Here is a 14,805-nt window from a genome sequence, read left to right on the forward strand (position 1 = left end):
CGAGGCTCAGGGAGACCCTGGTGCGGCTGCGGGACCTCAGCGCGCACGACAAGCACGCCATGCAGAAAATGAACAAGGTAAGATTATAAAAAAAGCGGTCGCCATTTTGTAAAATTACATTCTTGGGCCGATCGTATCAGGATTCGAGAGGACCTCGTCCGTCTAAGAAACCTCAACGCACGTTATTAATTTGCTTTATAAAAGATGGTAAGAAATCCAGAGACATGGACAGACAGGCATTTTAAAATAAAACTGGGCGCCATTTTACTTTTTTACATTTATGAGCCGATTGCGTTACACATTTAAATAACGCCTCCGGCTACGAGATGCCGCAGCTGCAGCGACAGAACGCCCGCCTCAGGGAGACCCTGGTGCGGCTGCGGGACCTCAGCGCACATGATAAACACGCCATGCAGAAAATGAACAAGGTGGGATATGAATATAAATGAAATAAAATAAAAAAAGTGGGCGCCATTTTCCTAGTTTTCATTTTTAGGCCGAGCCTTGTCCTTTTAACAGACCTCATCGCCTACTCAGCAGATAAACAAGGTGATTCTTAACAAACAGACGCACTTTTGAAATAAAAGTGGATGCCATTTTACTTTTTTTTGGCCGGTTGCGTTACACATTGATATAAGGCCTCCGGCTACGAGATGACGGCTGCAGCAACAGAACGCCCGCCTCAGGGAGACCCTGGTGCGGCTGCGGGACCTCAGCGCGCACGACAAGCACGCCATGCAGAAGATGAACAAGGTAACACTATAAATATAAATTAAATTAAATAAAAAAAGTGGGCGCCATTTTCCTAGTTTTCATTTTTGGGCCGAGCCTCGTCCTTTTAACAGACCTCATCGCCTACTCAGCAGATAAACAAGGTGATTCTTAACAAACAGACGCACTTTTGAAATAAAAGTGGACGCCATTTTACTTTTTTTGGCCGGATGCGTTACACATTGATGTAAGGCCTCCGGCTACGAGATGCGGCAACTGCAGCAACAGAACGCTCGCCTCAGGGAGACCCTGGTGCGGCTGCGGGACCTCAGTGCGCATGATAAGCACGCCATGTAGAAGATGAACAAGGTGGACGACAAATATAAATAAAATAAAATAAAAAAGTGGGCGCCATTTTGAAAATTTACATGTGTTGGGCCGATCGCATCAGGCTTGAAAGAGCCTCGTCGTTTTAACAGACCTCAGCGCCTACTAAACAAATAAACAAGATGATTCTTGACAAACAGACAGACATTTTTAAATAAAACTTGACGCCACTAGATACCGCCAAAAGATCAACAAGGTAAGACGACATAAAGAGACAGTATTTATAAATTTTCAATTTTCAAAACACGCCATTTTGAAAATTTATATTTTTTGGCCTATTACATCAGCCTTTTAAAGAGCCTAGACTTCGCGCGGCGGCGGCAGGGGCGAGGAGCCATAGATGGGAGCGAGAAACAGCGATCGTACCTTTCGTTCCCACCTTTGGCCGGGCCGTAACGGCTGCAGAGGCTGTCATAAACATAAAAAAATATCTGTAGTAAAATCGACAGAAAGTGAGCGCTTATAAATGTTTCATCTTCATATAGCGACATCCGAACACTCTGATATACTTTTTCTCCACAACAAAAAAAAGATTATGTTTCTTAGCGAGCTTAGTGTGCGTAAGGACCCTTTTCTGATGAGAGGATCCTAAGTATTCTACCTGTCCAATTAAAAAATAAAAAATAAAATGTTTATTGCCAAAAAAAAACGAATTTCTTAGTCCTATGTGTATTTGCGTCTCACATTTTGCTTAATTATTCCACCTGTCCAATTTCGTGATCCAATATGCATTGCGTCTCACTTTCTCATTACTAGACTATTTATGCACATGAGGCATAAGGATCCTTCTTTGGGGGATATTCGTAATTTCAAATTAGGGGGGGTTATGGACATCGGATGACGGTAGCATGAAGTAGGAAGAAACGGGGTCATTAGAAGCATGATTTTTGGATGATTTTAGGGGGGGGGGGGGGGTCAAAAATAGATGACGTAATTTATGGACAGCCCCTTGATGGAACATATTCACCATATCAATGATAACTTTTTGACATTTGTTACAGTTCTAAACATCTTGTAAATTTCCAGGACATAGAACAATACAAATCCGAGATAGCGGAACTGTCTCGCACCAAGGAGAAGCTGTCCACCAGGGTTGAGGAGTTGGAAGCCCAGGTCGCAGACCTTCGGGAACAGGTGGACGCAGCACTTGGTGCTGAGGAGATGGTGGAACAGCTGGCTGAGAAGAAGATGGCGTTGGAAGACCAGGTCAGTAGACCACCAGAAAACTGAGGGCTTAGGTTAGCCAGTTACCAACAAACATTTTCGAAACCACCGCCCCGGAAACCTAGAAAACGACTACCATTTTCATATACTATGGTACAATCATTATTCATCCATTTGTATTTCCTGTCCAGGTGGAACAACTCAAACAAGACGTGGCCGAGCTGGAAGCTCTTCAAGAGGTCCACGAACAGCTGGTGGAGTCCAACCGAGAGCTGGAGCAAGACCTGCGTGAGGAGTTGGAGATGGCCCAGAGCGCCACTAGAGAGGTATGTATGAGGTCTATAGCTTTAAACCAGTGGTCCGAGACGAGAACGAGTGGTCGCGCGTGTTACCCTTAAAAGTCAGTGATCGGACTAAATACATACACCACAACCACATAGCATTCTTACTTAATGGCGCCGCGACCCAAAATGAGTCTTGGCCTCAATTCAATTCAATTCAAAATATACTTTATTCATGTAGGCCTAGCATTTCTAGCAACAAGCTCTTATGAATCGTAATTAATCTTAATCTAATTATTAGAGCAATTTATTGATGTTAATATTATTCCATAATAACATTGGATTATTATACAGATCAAATTCAACACTAAGAATTTCACAAAAGGATCGTCAAACATTAAAAAAATTGTATAAAAAAAATACTAGTCTAGAATTTCTAGAATAAAATCTAAATGTCAAAAAAAGCATAAGTAACAAAAGAAATAGATAGTAATACATCGGAATATCCATTTCCTCATCAATAATCAAATATACGTAATAAATAAATAATCATTTCGAATAACAATGAATCCCACGTTGTATTATCGTTCATGTAGTCTTGTGTGGTGGTAGCTTTAGAAATAAGTTTACGCTTTACATAATTCTTAAATTTATTAATAGATAATTCAGTAATATGGTTTGGAAGTTTATTATAAAATGATTGATGACCCATGAATGTTTTTTTAATTTTATGGAGCCGAGTGAAGGGCACTGCGAGCTTATGTTTATTTCTAGTATTAATATTATGAATTTCACAATTTTTCCTAAAATTTACAATATTTTTATGTACATACAGAATATTCTCATAAAGGACGATGCGTCAAAATTGCCCCAAAACCAACAGAGTTGAGAGTTAGGTTATTAGATAGGTCTTTCTCTGTAATTCATTTCGTTCTATGGGCACCAAACGGAATTCCATTGCAGAACTGAGATACAGGTATTTTAGTCAAAATGTCGTCACCCTTATTACCTAGGCAATAGAGTCCACCGCCGGGCGAGCGCGGCACATCATTCAGTGTGCTCGCCCGGCGGTGTGCGAACGTCTACCCTGCAGCAATTAATTTACTTACTTGGACCCTATTGCCTAGGTAATAAGGGTGACGACATTTTGGCTAAAATACCAATATCTCAGTTCTGCAATGGAATTCCGCTTGGTTCCCATAGAACGAAATGAAGTACAGAAAAATACCTATCTAATGACCTAACTCTCAACTCTGTTGGTTTTGGGGCAAGGCTCCATACAAAGTTGCCCATGGTCCTTTGGACTTTTTGGGAAAACCTGGTGCGGCCTGGAAAACGGTTAAATTTGTATTCGATTTACAAACAAAATGCAGGCATTCCAAAGCATGTTTGAAAAACCTGTATTTTCTTCAACTCAGGTGGTCCGCGAACGCGAGGCAGCGTTTGAGACCATCATGGACCGTGACTCCACGATTCTCAAGTTCAGAGAACTGGTGCAGAAGATGACTGAACAGTATAATGAAATAAGGAACCAGCTGGAGTCTAAACAAGGTATTTACTTAGTATTCTTTTCTCTTTGAATCCTTCACTTATATTACATTTTTAAATGTTGAAAAATACCGTTGACGCATGGTATAATAATATACTCCGCCTGGTACTCTCTTCCCGTCTTTTCGTGGTCACGTGACTGACACAAGCCTACGTCATCATGCGACAGCGCTATATGATAATATGCGATAGCGCTATATATAGCGGCCATGTTATTGTGACGTATGCTTGTGTCACTCTGGGAAGAGAAGACCATGTTTTATTAGACTATGCGTTGACGCCATTTTCCTTCTCGTAGCAGCCCTATAGCGGAGATATTTGGCATCAAAGTTTACCAATTTTGGGCCAAAAAACTGGTTTTCTGGCCGTAACTTTTGTGTTAATTAGTTTAAAAATAAAACCTCTGGCGCATTTTTTAATTAAAAGACACGTCAAGAGTCGCGTAGGCTTTTTCAAATGCAATAAAAACTATGGACACTAGCTCTTGTATCTGTAGCTTATTTGCCGGTGGCAAATTAACCGTGACCTTCATCAATGTATCCTCCCAACATTTACCCAACAGCAAACTTAACTTTGTTTTCACCAAATTTTTTTTTTTAGGTTCCCCAGCGCCCTCCTCCGAGCAGGACACCCCCGAGCCCTCCCGTTCGCCCCCCGTGGAGCTGGGTTCGCTCGTGCACCTCTCCCGCGCCTCCACGCGCTCCGTGGACCTGCAGCTGCGCGCGCTGGAGCTGGCGCAGGCGCGCGCACGCGCAGACATGCTGGCCGCGTGTCTGCCCGACCACTTCATGCAGCCGGCGGGTGGGTATTATGTACACACAGTAGTCGCTGGTGCACCTCTCCCGCGCCTCCACGCGCTCCGTGGACCTGCAGCTGCGCGCGCTGGAGCTGGCGCAGGCGCGCGCACGCGCAGACATGCTGGCCGCGTGTCTGCCCGACCACTTCATGCAGCCGGCGGGTGGGTATTATGTACACACAGTAGTCGCTGGTGCACCTCTCCCGCGCCTCCACGCGCTCCGTGGACCTGCAGCTGCGCGCGCTGGAGCTGGCGCAGGCGCGCGCACGCGCAGACATGCTGGCCGCGTGTCTGCCCGACCACTTCATGCAGCCGGCGGGTGGGTATTATGTACACACAGTAGTCGCTGGTGCACCTCTCCCGCGCCTCCACGCGCTCCGTGGACCTGCAGCTGCGCGCGCTGGAGCTGGCGCAGGCGCGCGCACGCGCAGACATGCTGGCCGCGTGTCTGCCCGACCACTTCATGCAGCCGGCGGGTGGGTATTATGTACACACAGTAGTCGCTGGTGCACCTCTCCCGCGCCTCCACGCGCTCCGTGGACCTGCAGCTGCGCGCGCTGGAGCTGGCGCAGGCGCGCGCACGCGCAGACATGCTGGCCGCGTGTCTGCCCGACCACTTCATGCAGCCGGCGGGTGGGTATTATGTACACACAGTAGTCGCTGGTGCACCTCTCCCGCGCCTCCACGCGCTCCGTGGACCTGCAGCTGCGCGCGCTGGAGCTGGCGCAGGTGCGCGCACGCGCAGACATGCTGGCCGCGTGTCTGCCCGACCACTTCATGCAGCCGGCGGGTGGGTATTATCATGGACAAGTATAAGTAAAGAAAGAGTGGTAACTAGCAGTACCGATATGTATTCCGCTATATAACGCTAGATGTCTTTATTTTTTTATTTATTTATTTAAGAAACAAACAGTCTTTCATAGTTATATATAACACTAGAACTTTTCTTAAAACTAGACTTACAGTTTCCTTAATAAGAATATTTGAACATCATGTTTATTAAGTAGTTTCTACACAGTAAAACAGAGCTATTTGTGCGTGCAAAAACAAAACACAAAAAAGAAAAAAGATGAAAATAAAAATAAGAGTATTATAGCAACCTTATGGTATTGCTACCAATTTTTACAAACTAAATCTTGAAAAGGTTTTGTTATTTATGAATAAAGAAATTATAAAAAGCAATAACATCTAATACTGAGATTATTTCTTTATAGCGCCAATCTTGGGTTATTAATTATTACACTGCATAGATAGTGTTTTAAATCTATTAAGTTTCTCACAGAAAATATCAAGGCTCAAAAATTTCTCGTTGTACAACCTGCACGCCCTTCTAACATAACTATTTTTTGCGTAAGCAGTCCGACTACGGGGGATGTAGAAGAGGGGTTTTTTCCTGCAAGCACGTTCACAACGTCGAGGGACTCTGAAGGAAAGAGAATGTAATAAAAACGGAGCATCAATAATATTATTAATAATTTTATAAAGGGTTAAGATATCAGTACGTTCTCGGCGATAACTAAGGGATGTCATATTATGTACTCTCATGGCGGTGGCGTAATCTGAGTATTTATTTCTAATTCTGTATTCTATTGTCTTAACAAACTTTTTCTGAACTCTCTCTATCCTATCACTATGTATTTTATACAGTGGGCTCCACACAGCACTTGCAAATTCCAAACGACTACGAACATAACTGTTAAATAATACCTTATAAGTTAAAAGTCTCTTAAATGGTTTACCTACGCGTAGTATAAATCCTAATTTCTTAAAAGCTTTACCTAACATGTCATCAATGTGAGGTATAAAAGTGAGTTTTGAGTCCATTATGACTCCAAGATCTCGAATCTGGTGAACACGACCTAATTTTTTATCACAAAGTTTATAATCATAATTAATACTATTCCTTTTCCTGCTAAAACTTATGACGAAACATTTGTCTGGATTTACAGATAACTTATTATCAATACAATAAGTCTCAAAAAGATCTAAGTCTTTTTGTAAGGCTTTGCAGTCGTCCACATTACGTATGACTCTAAATATCTTTGCATCGTCAGCATATAACAGTAAGTTTGAATTTTTTATGCATGCAGAGATATCATTGACGTATATGATAAACAACAAAGGCCCCAAATGAGACCCTTGTGGAACACCAGACGTAATAGGCCTGTACTGAGAAGTATATCCACCCACTGCCACAGCCTGCGAACGATTCTCTATGTAAGATTTTATCCATCGAAGAAGGTCGCCGTGTATACCGATATGCCAAAGCTTCAACAGTAAGCGTTCATGACAAACCTTATCGAAGGCCTTGGCAAAAAATGTCGACTACGAAATAGAAACAAATAAAATAAAAACAAGAAAAAATATCCCCGCCGCGTCTGTCTGTTTGTATGTTCGCGATAAACTCAAAAACTACCAAATGGATTTGCATGCTGTTTTCACCTATCTATAGAGTGATTCTTGAGGAAGGTTTAGGTGTATAATTTGCTAACCCGTGCGAAGCCTTGGCTAGTTCATACTAAAAGTAATAGATTTAGCAGGTTTATTTTACTCCTGATACTTATTTCAGGTGACCACGACGCCATCTTACTGATTCTGCTGCTGCAGCGGCTCACCACCAAGGCGGACATAATTCTGGGCCAGATCAGGGAACGGTATGTTTTTTTTTTTTTATTATTATGAATGGGCTTACTCATGGCCACAGACTAGCCGAGGCGTAGACGTGGCCTACGATGTAGCGAGCTCGCCCAGAAGGTGCCTGTTCACTCTTGATTTGAAGGTTGCCGGGTTATAAGAACACGGAAATATAGACGCCGGCAAGGAATTCCATTCCTTGGCAGTGCGCATAAGGAAAGTAGAAACAAAGCGCTTCGTGCGAATTGGTGGAATATCTACCAAGTAAGGATGGAAACCGGCCGTGCGTCTAAAAGTCCGATGGTAGAATGGGGACGGTGGACTGAGCTCGTGTAGCTCTTGGGCACACTCCCCGAAGTGCAACCTGTAGAATACCGACAGGCTGGCGACTTTCCGCCGATGGGCCAAAGACTGAAGCTTAGCCGTTAGCTTCTTGTCGCCAATCATGTTGCACTTCCACCCCTTATTTGAAACTTTCCACACATCAGTTTTCTTCCCAAAACGCGAGTTATATCTAGGGTTGCCAGATGGTCGGGATTTGGCGGGATTCTCACGATTTTTAGCAAGTGTTCCCGATTCCCGACAAAGTGAAAAATCTCCCGAAAAACAGCTACACGTTGTAAAACAATAATTTCAAGTTCCGAACTGGCGTCGAGCGAGCGAGCTGACGTAGTGCCAATAATGTAAATACGTTGTTTTTAATACAATTCCTTTAATTTGAATGTATTTGTTTTTCCCGACCAAAATCCCGAAAAATTGATATTGTATCCGATAATAGCGCCTTTCGATCTGGCAACCCTAGTTATATCGTAGTCGACATCCAATGTCAAGTCGCTGGCCCAATATTACAGGGCTCTGTGTCACATTTTCAAGATATTTGAAATTCGACTTAATGTCACCACAGGTTCCCGGCTGTCAACGTGTGGGACAGAGAGGCGGTGACAAAGACGCACACCGCCGTGCAGTACAGCTTCAGATGCCAACTCGAATACCAGCTGCACATGATACAGGTATTTTTAGGGTTCCGTACCCAAAGGGTAAAACGGGACCCTATTACTAAGACTCCGCTGTCCGTCCGTCTGTCACCAGGCTGTATCTCACGAACCGTGATAGCTAGACAGTTGAAATTTTGACAGATGATGTATTTCTGTTGCCGCTATAACAACAAATACTAAAAAGTACGGAACCCTCGGTGGGCGAGTCCGACTCGCACTTGTCCGGTTTCTTTATATTACGTCGGTGGCAAACAAGCATAAGGCCCGCCTGGACGGAAATGTACAATTTTCTGCACACTTTTTAGAACGACAACGACACACTTTCAGTGCATGAGAAATGTAAAAATATATCCTTGCTATATAATGGGGTTGGCCGGCAAAGTATTTAGCAGATGGCGCCAGCATAGCTTGCCCTGTCAATCCCCAGAATTGTGCCAAAATTTTGTTATTTTTAAATGGAATCTTTAGCCACTTTTATACCCAAATCTCATAGAAAAAGTTATGATAGCGCCATCTATGCAAACCTTTGAGAGTTGCCAACCCCATTGTTACAATCATATTAGCTGAGACTTATTTTTCAAAAGCTTTTCTCAATGAAAAGCCATTTAAGATTGTTTACCATTCTTCTATTGTTCGTTTTTTCAGCATTAGAAATAAGGTAAACAATCTTTAAATTAGATTAGATTAGACATATTGATTTCTTAAAGAAAAATACAGACATATTGATTTCTTAAAGAAAAATACACAGTATTTTACACAGAAGGATAAAACAAAGGCTTTCACTAAAAGATTTAATTAAATAATTTATGTGTCTTATATTGAAAAACAGGTAATAAAATATTGTCACGGCAAATATGTAAACACTTATGAATCTAATACGATCATTTATATTCTTCTTCTTTCATAAGTAATAGTTACTGATTTTTAAAAAGCGTTTTTAAATTAAAAGACATGTCAAGATCGCTTACCTTCTTTCTAATGCTAAAAAAACGGCATATAGTCAATTTTGAAAATTAAATAATACTTTTATTTGATGAATTTAAGACCATCATCTGAATTTTATATCTCCAGTGTATAGTATCGATGTGGGTGTGGACCCTGGACTCATGCAAGCCAGAACTGCTGCTGAAAGCTGCCAGCGCCCTCCCAGACGCGAGCCAGCAGGAGAAGGCGCTCGACGGCGCGCTGCAGCTGCTGAAGACCAACGAGCTGGATGAAAACGTGGGGCTCGACGGTATGTGTACATTTAGAAACACGGTTTATATGGATAGGCCCCCAGAACTACTGCTGAAAGCTGCCAGCGCCCTCCCAGACGCGAGCCAGCAGGAGAAGGCGCTCGACGGCGCGCTGCAGCTGCTGAAGACCAACGAGCTAGATGAAAACGTGGGGCTCGACGGTATGTGTTCATTTAGAAACACGATTTATAAGACTAGCCCCCCAGAACTGCTGCTGGAAGCTGCCAGCGCCCTCCCAGACGCGAGCCAGCAGGAGAAGGCGCTGGACGGCGCGCTGCAGCTGCTGAAGACCAACGAGCTGGATGAAAACGTGGGGCTCGACGGTATGTGTCACTACGCCCAAAAAGAATAGATAGTAGAGGGGTCCTGTTATAGTAAATTTTGTAGTCACTGTAAAATTACTGCCATCTATCGACACACGACTAAAACTCAATATAATCTTATACGAAGTTATATATGTCTTTGCTACACCTTATAAAACAACTAGCGCAGCTGTATTTCACGACCGGTCTGGCCTAGTCGTGACCCTACTATCTTGGGATTGCTGTGGGGCTTAGTCAACTTGTGTAAAAATGTCCTATAGTACTTATTTATTTATTTTATCGCACAGGTATCGAGCGCTGCTGGACGTACCTGTCCGCCATGTGGTCAGCGCTCGGCCTCTCGGCGCTGGAGCCGGAGTATCCGCGCGAGGCCGTCGCGCACGCGTGCTGCGCGCTCGACGCGCTCGCTAGAGCGCTACACGCTGACGCTAGCGCCCTACAACAGACATTACTGGTAAATCAGACAAGTATTGATGCCCCATAATATGATGCCATAACTTATCTTTGAGTGTATATGCGCAAAGTAGAACGCATAACCAAAACCTGCTAGCTCCCTTGAGAAAACTTCAGAAGGGAGCTCATTCCACAGCCGAAGCGTTCGCGGGAGGAAATTCCTCTTAAATCGCACAAGTTTTAATCTTAAGCAGGCCACTGATGAGCCTTGCAAATGGATGCCGTTACAATGGATTCATCCAAATGGACGGCATCCTAATATTAAACATTCACGGACCGATTTTGGATTGCAGCCACGCTATTTGGACTGTTGGAAGGCTCGTCAGTGGCCACCTTTAAGTTTTTATTTGTGTTTCAGCAAGCCGAGCACGGGCTAGAGTTAGGGCAGCTCCACACGCACATGATCGCGACGGCGGCCGCCCTGCAGCACGCCCTCAAGGGAGCTAGGCGCCGCCTGCCGCCCGCGCCGCAAGCACCCGTGCCGCTACCCGTGCAGGTATACCATTGCATGTTGCAGCACCGGATGGATCCCACAGGATGGATCTTGGGGCAGAGGAGGACCCAAACGGAGATGGCGGGACAACCATGATACATTCTGTGTGGGGTGGCGGGAGTGTGCATTAGACAGAGACAAGTGGCGGGAAAGAGGGGAGGCTTTTGCCCAGCAGTGGGACACACTAACAGGCTAAGAAAAAAAAAAAAAGGAAAATATACAGTTTCTCGCAATCTACGCTAGGGAGCACTTTTTAGGGTTCCGTACCCAAAGGGTAAAACGGGACCCTATTACTAAGACTTCGCTGTCCGTCCGTCCGTCCGTCTGTCTGTCACCAGGCTGTATCGCACGAACCGTGATAGCTAGACAGTTGAAATTTTCACAGATGTATTTCTGTTGCCGCTATAACAACAAATACTAAAAACAGAATAAAATAAAGATTTAAATGGGGCTCCCATACAACAAACGTGATTTTTGACCCAAGTTAAGCAACGTCGGGAGTGGTCAGTACTTGGATGGGTGACCGTTTTTTTTTTGCATTATGGTACGGAAACCTTCGTGCGCGAGTCCGACTCGCACTTGCCCGGTTTTATTTGCTTTGCAAACATAGTTTTACATTCCTCCAAAGAGTTCAAATGACATAAGAGTACATCTCTCTTTCTTTTATTTATATTTCAGTTGATCGAGAAGCTCCGCTGCTCGGCGGCGGCCACGCTGTCCCGCTGCGCGCGCGCGTCGTGCCTGGCGGCGCGCGCGGCGTGCGCGTGCGCGGCCACCGCGGGGGACCGGGGCGACGGCGCGCCGCTGCCGCACCAAGTGCTGCTCAACGTGTGGACGCAGGCCACCAACAAGACTTACCAGCAGGTCGGATACTTAACTGACCATGTAGCATATATGTAACGATGCCGCATGGTAGATCATAAGAATCTAGTCATAGTTATAGGTAACATTCAATATTTCTATGCCTATTCAGGCAGGATGTGCCGTTCAGAAATTGTCTTTTAAATCTTTATTGTACCGCATTCAAGAAATAAATAAATGATTATGATTATTATGATTATGAATGTGCAACACGAGTACAGACACTAACCACAAAACCTGTACAACGCGTATATAGGCGACAAACCTACCAATAACAATAATCTAACTGTACATCAGTGGACGATGTACAGTTAACAGTGTGGACGATGGTACCAACCATTGTGATGCTGGCATCCTGGCCAGTACGTATGCCGCTGCCAGCGCGACTACTACGTAAAAAGCCCCACATTATAATTCCATAACTGAATCGCGAATACACATATTTATAATAAATTGGACTTATAATAATAATTATAATCTTTATTGTTTGTGAGAAATAGATTACATTGCCAGTCATTACTATTGTAACAATTTTCCATAAACTCCACGTTTACAATTTTTATGATTATGTTATGTATAAAATCTTGCATATGTATTACAACCAATTATTTTTCCTTTTATAAACTGCATTAAAACGACCCATTTTAAAAGTATATTAAAACACCCCGTTTTGTACAGGACGACCACGGGCCAGTACGCACGATCAAGCACGCCCTAGCGGCTGTGAGCGCTGACGTCAACAAACTGGCAACCATGGCTGCCGAGAAGGAGTATGACATGATGTCACTGACTAACGTGGCAGACAAGGTAAGATACATATCACACACTTGCAGTTAATACGTGCGATCAAACATGCACTAGCGGCTGTCAGCGCTGACGTCAACAAACTGGCAACCATGGCCGCCGAGAAGGAGTATGACATGATGTCACTGACTAACGTGGCAGACAAGGTAAGATACATATCACACACTTGCAGTTAATACGTGCGATCAAACATGCCCTAACGGCTGTGAGCGCTGACGTCAACAAACTGGCAACCATGGCCGCCGAGAAGGAGTATGATATGATGTCACTGACTAACGTGGCAGACAAGGTAAGACACATATCACACACTTGCAGTTAATACGTGCGATCGAACATGCCCTAGCGGCTGTCAGCGCCGGCGCCAACGTCAACAAACTGGCAACCATGGCCGCCGAGAAGGAATATGATATGATGTCACTGACTAACGTGGCAAGACATATCACACACTTGCAGTTAATACGCACGATCAAGCACGCCCTAGCGGCTGTAAGCGCTGACGTCAACAAACTGGCAACCATGGCCGCCGAGAAGGAATATGACATGATGTCACTGACTAACGTGGCAGACAAGGTAAGACACATATCACACACTTGCAGTTAATACGTGCGATCGAACATGCCCTAGCGGCTGTCAGCGCCGGCGCCAACGTCAACAAACTGGCAACCATGGCCGCCGAGAAGGAGTATGACATGATGTCACTGACTAACGTGGCAGACAAGGTAAGACACATATCACACACTTGCAGTTAATACGTGCGATCAAACATGCCCTAGCGGCTGTCAGCGCCGGCGCCAACGTCAACAAACTGGCAACCATGGCCGCCGAGAAGGAATATGATATGATGTCACTGACTAACGTGGCAGACAAGGTAAGAGACATATCACACACTTGCAGTTAATACGCACGATCAAGCACGCCCTAGCGGCTGTAAGCGCTGACGTCAACAAACTGGCAACCATGGCCGCCGAGAAGGAATATGACATGATGTCACTGACTAACGTGGCAGACAAGGTAAGAGACATATCACACACTTGCAGTTAATACGTGCGATCGAACATGCCCTAGCGGCTGTCAGCGCCGGCGCCAACGTCAACAAACTGGCAACCATGGCCGCCGAGAAGGAGTATGACATGATGTCACTGACTAACGTGGCAGACAAGGTAAGACACATATCACACACTTGCAGTTAATACGTGTGATCAAACATGCCCTAGCAGCTGTTAGGTTCGACGTCACCAAACTGGCAACCATGGCCGCCGAGAAGGAGTATGACATGATGTCCCTGACTAACGTGGCAGACAAGGTAAGGTATAGGTTAGGACGTTACGGGTTCGGAGGGCGCCGTGGTGGAATGTCATCGATCCCAGTGCGCCCTCACGAACGGCAAAGAGGGTGAAACGCCGGAGTGGGTTTAGTAAGTAGGGCCAAATTCTCCCCCCCCCCTCTCGCCAAGACAGGGACAAGGAGCGGCGAGTCCCACACACCGTGCGTAAATGCATTCCCACTCCGTCAAAAAAAAAAAGCAGTTGAAATTTTCACAGATGATGTATGTCTACTGCCGCTATAACGGCAAATACTAAAAACAAAATAAAATAAATATTAAAGTGCGGCTCCCATCCAACAAATGTGATTGTTTGCCTTTTTCCGCGTAATGGTAAGGAACCCTTCGCGCGCGAGTCCGACTCGCACTTGGCCGATATGTTCTAATATGTATACGTGTTGCAGCCGACTCCGCCCGTGGTGCTGCGCGCGCAGCTCGTCAAGAAGCAGCTGGAAGAGACCAAGACCTTGACCATCAAGCTTGAGAACAAGGAGGCTGACATTAAGGAACTCAGGAAGGCGCTCAAGGTAAGATCCACCGTATTTTTCATTTCTCTAGCTCTGAAAGTGGGTCATTGTTTAACTACGAAGCGGGCTGAAAGTGATACGGTTTTGCTCTAGGGCGATTTACTTTCCAAGAACTTTTTTTTAAGTGAAAACTTCTTTAGCGACGCTGGGCACTTTTTTAAGTTGGGGAAAAATGATAAACTCGAGACAGCGTAACGCGATCACGTGACCGTAACGTTTAGAAGGCCACTCATTTAGATGGCATTTAAATCAATAAAGAAAAATTCAATTAC

General features: G+C 44.8%; 1 protein-coding gene across 1 annotated transcript in view; it reads left to right on the forward strand.

Annotated features, from left to right (window-relative positions):
* The window catches only part of LOC134676300 (dynactin subunit 1), an 89,902-nt gene that overhangs the window by 32,303 nt on the left and 42,794 nt on the right, over positions 1-14,805 (forward strand). Inside the window, exons 12-23 of the mRNA XM_063534675.1 lie at positions 2,125-2,304; positions 2,454-2,588; positions 3,962-4,094; positions 4,692-4,892; positions 7,457-7,541; positions 8,426-8,531; positions 9,588-9,750; positions 10,362-10,528; positions 10,886-11,023; positions 11,699-11,884; positions 12,560-12,688; positions 14,411-14,533. Coding sequence (XP_063390745.1) covers positions 2,125-2,304; positions 2,454-2,588; positions 3,962-4,094; positions 4,692-4,892; positions 7,457-7,541; positions 8,426-8,531; positions 9,588-9,750; positions 10,362-10,528; positions 10,886-11,023; positions 11,699-11,884; positions 12,560-12,688; positions 14,411-14,533 — 1,746 coding nt within the window. The remainder of the gene's footprint in view (positions 1-2,124; positions 2,305-2,453; positions 2,589-3,961; positions 4,095-4,691; positions 4,893-7,456; positions 7,542-8,425; positions 8,532-9,587; positions 9,751-10,361; positions 10,529-10,885; positions 11,024-11,698; positions 11,885-12,559; positions 12,689-14,410; positions 14,534-14,805) is intronic.

The sequence above is a fragment of the Cydia fagiglandana genome, chromosome 24 (assembly GCF_963556715.1).
Source record: "Cydia fagiglandana chromosome 24, ilCydFagi1.1, whole genome shotgun sequence".
NCBI classification, from domain to species: Eukaryota; Metazoa; Arthropoda; class Insecta; order Lepidoptera; family Tortricidae; genus Cydia; species Cydia fagiglandana.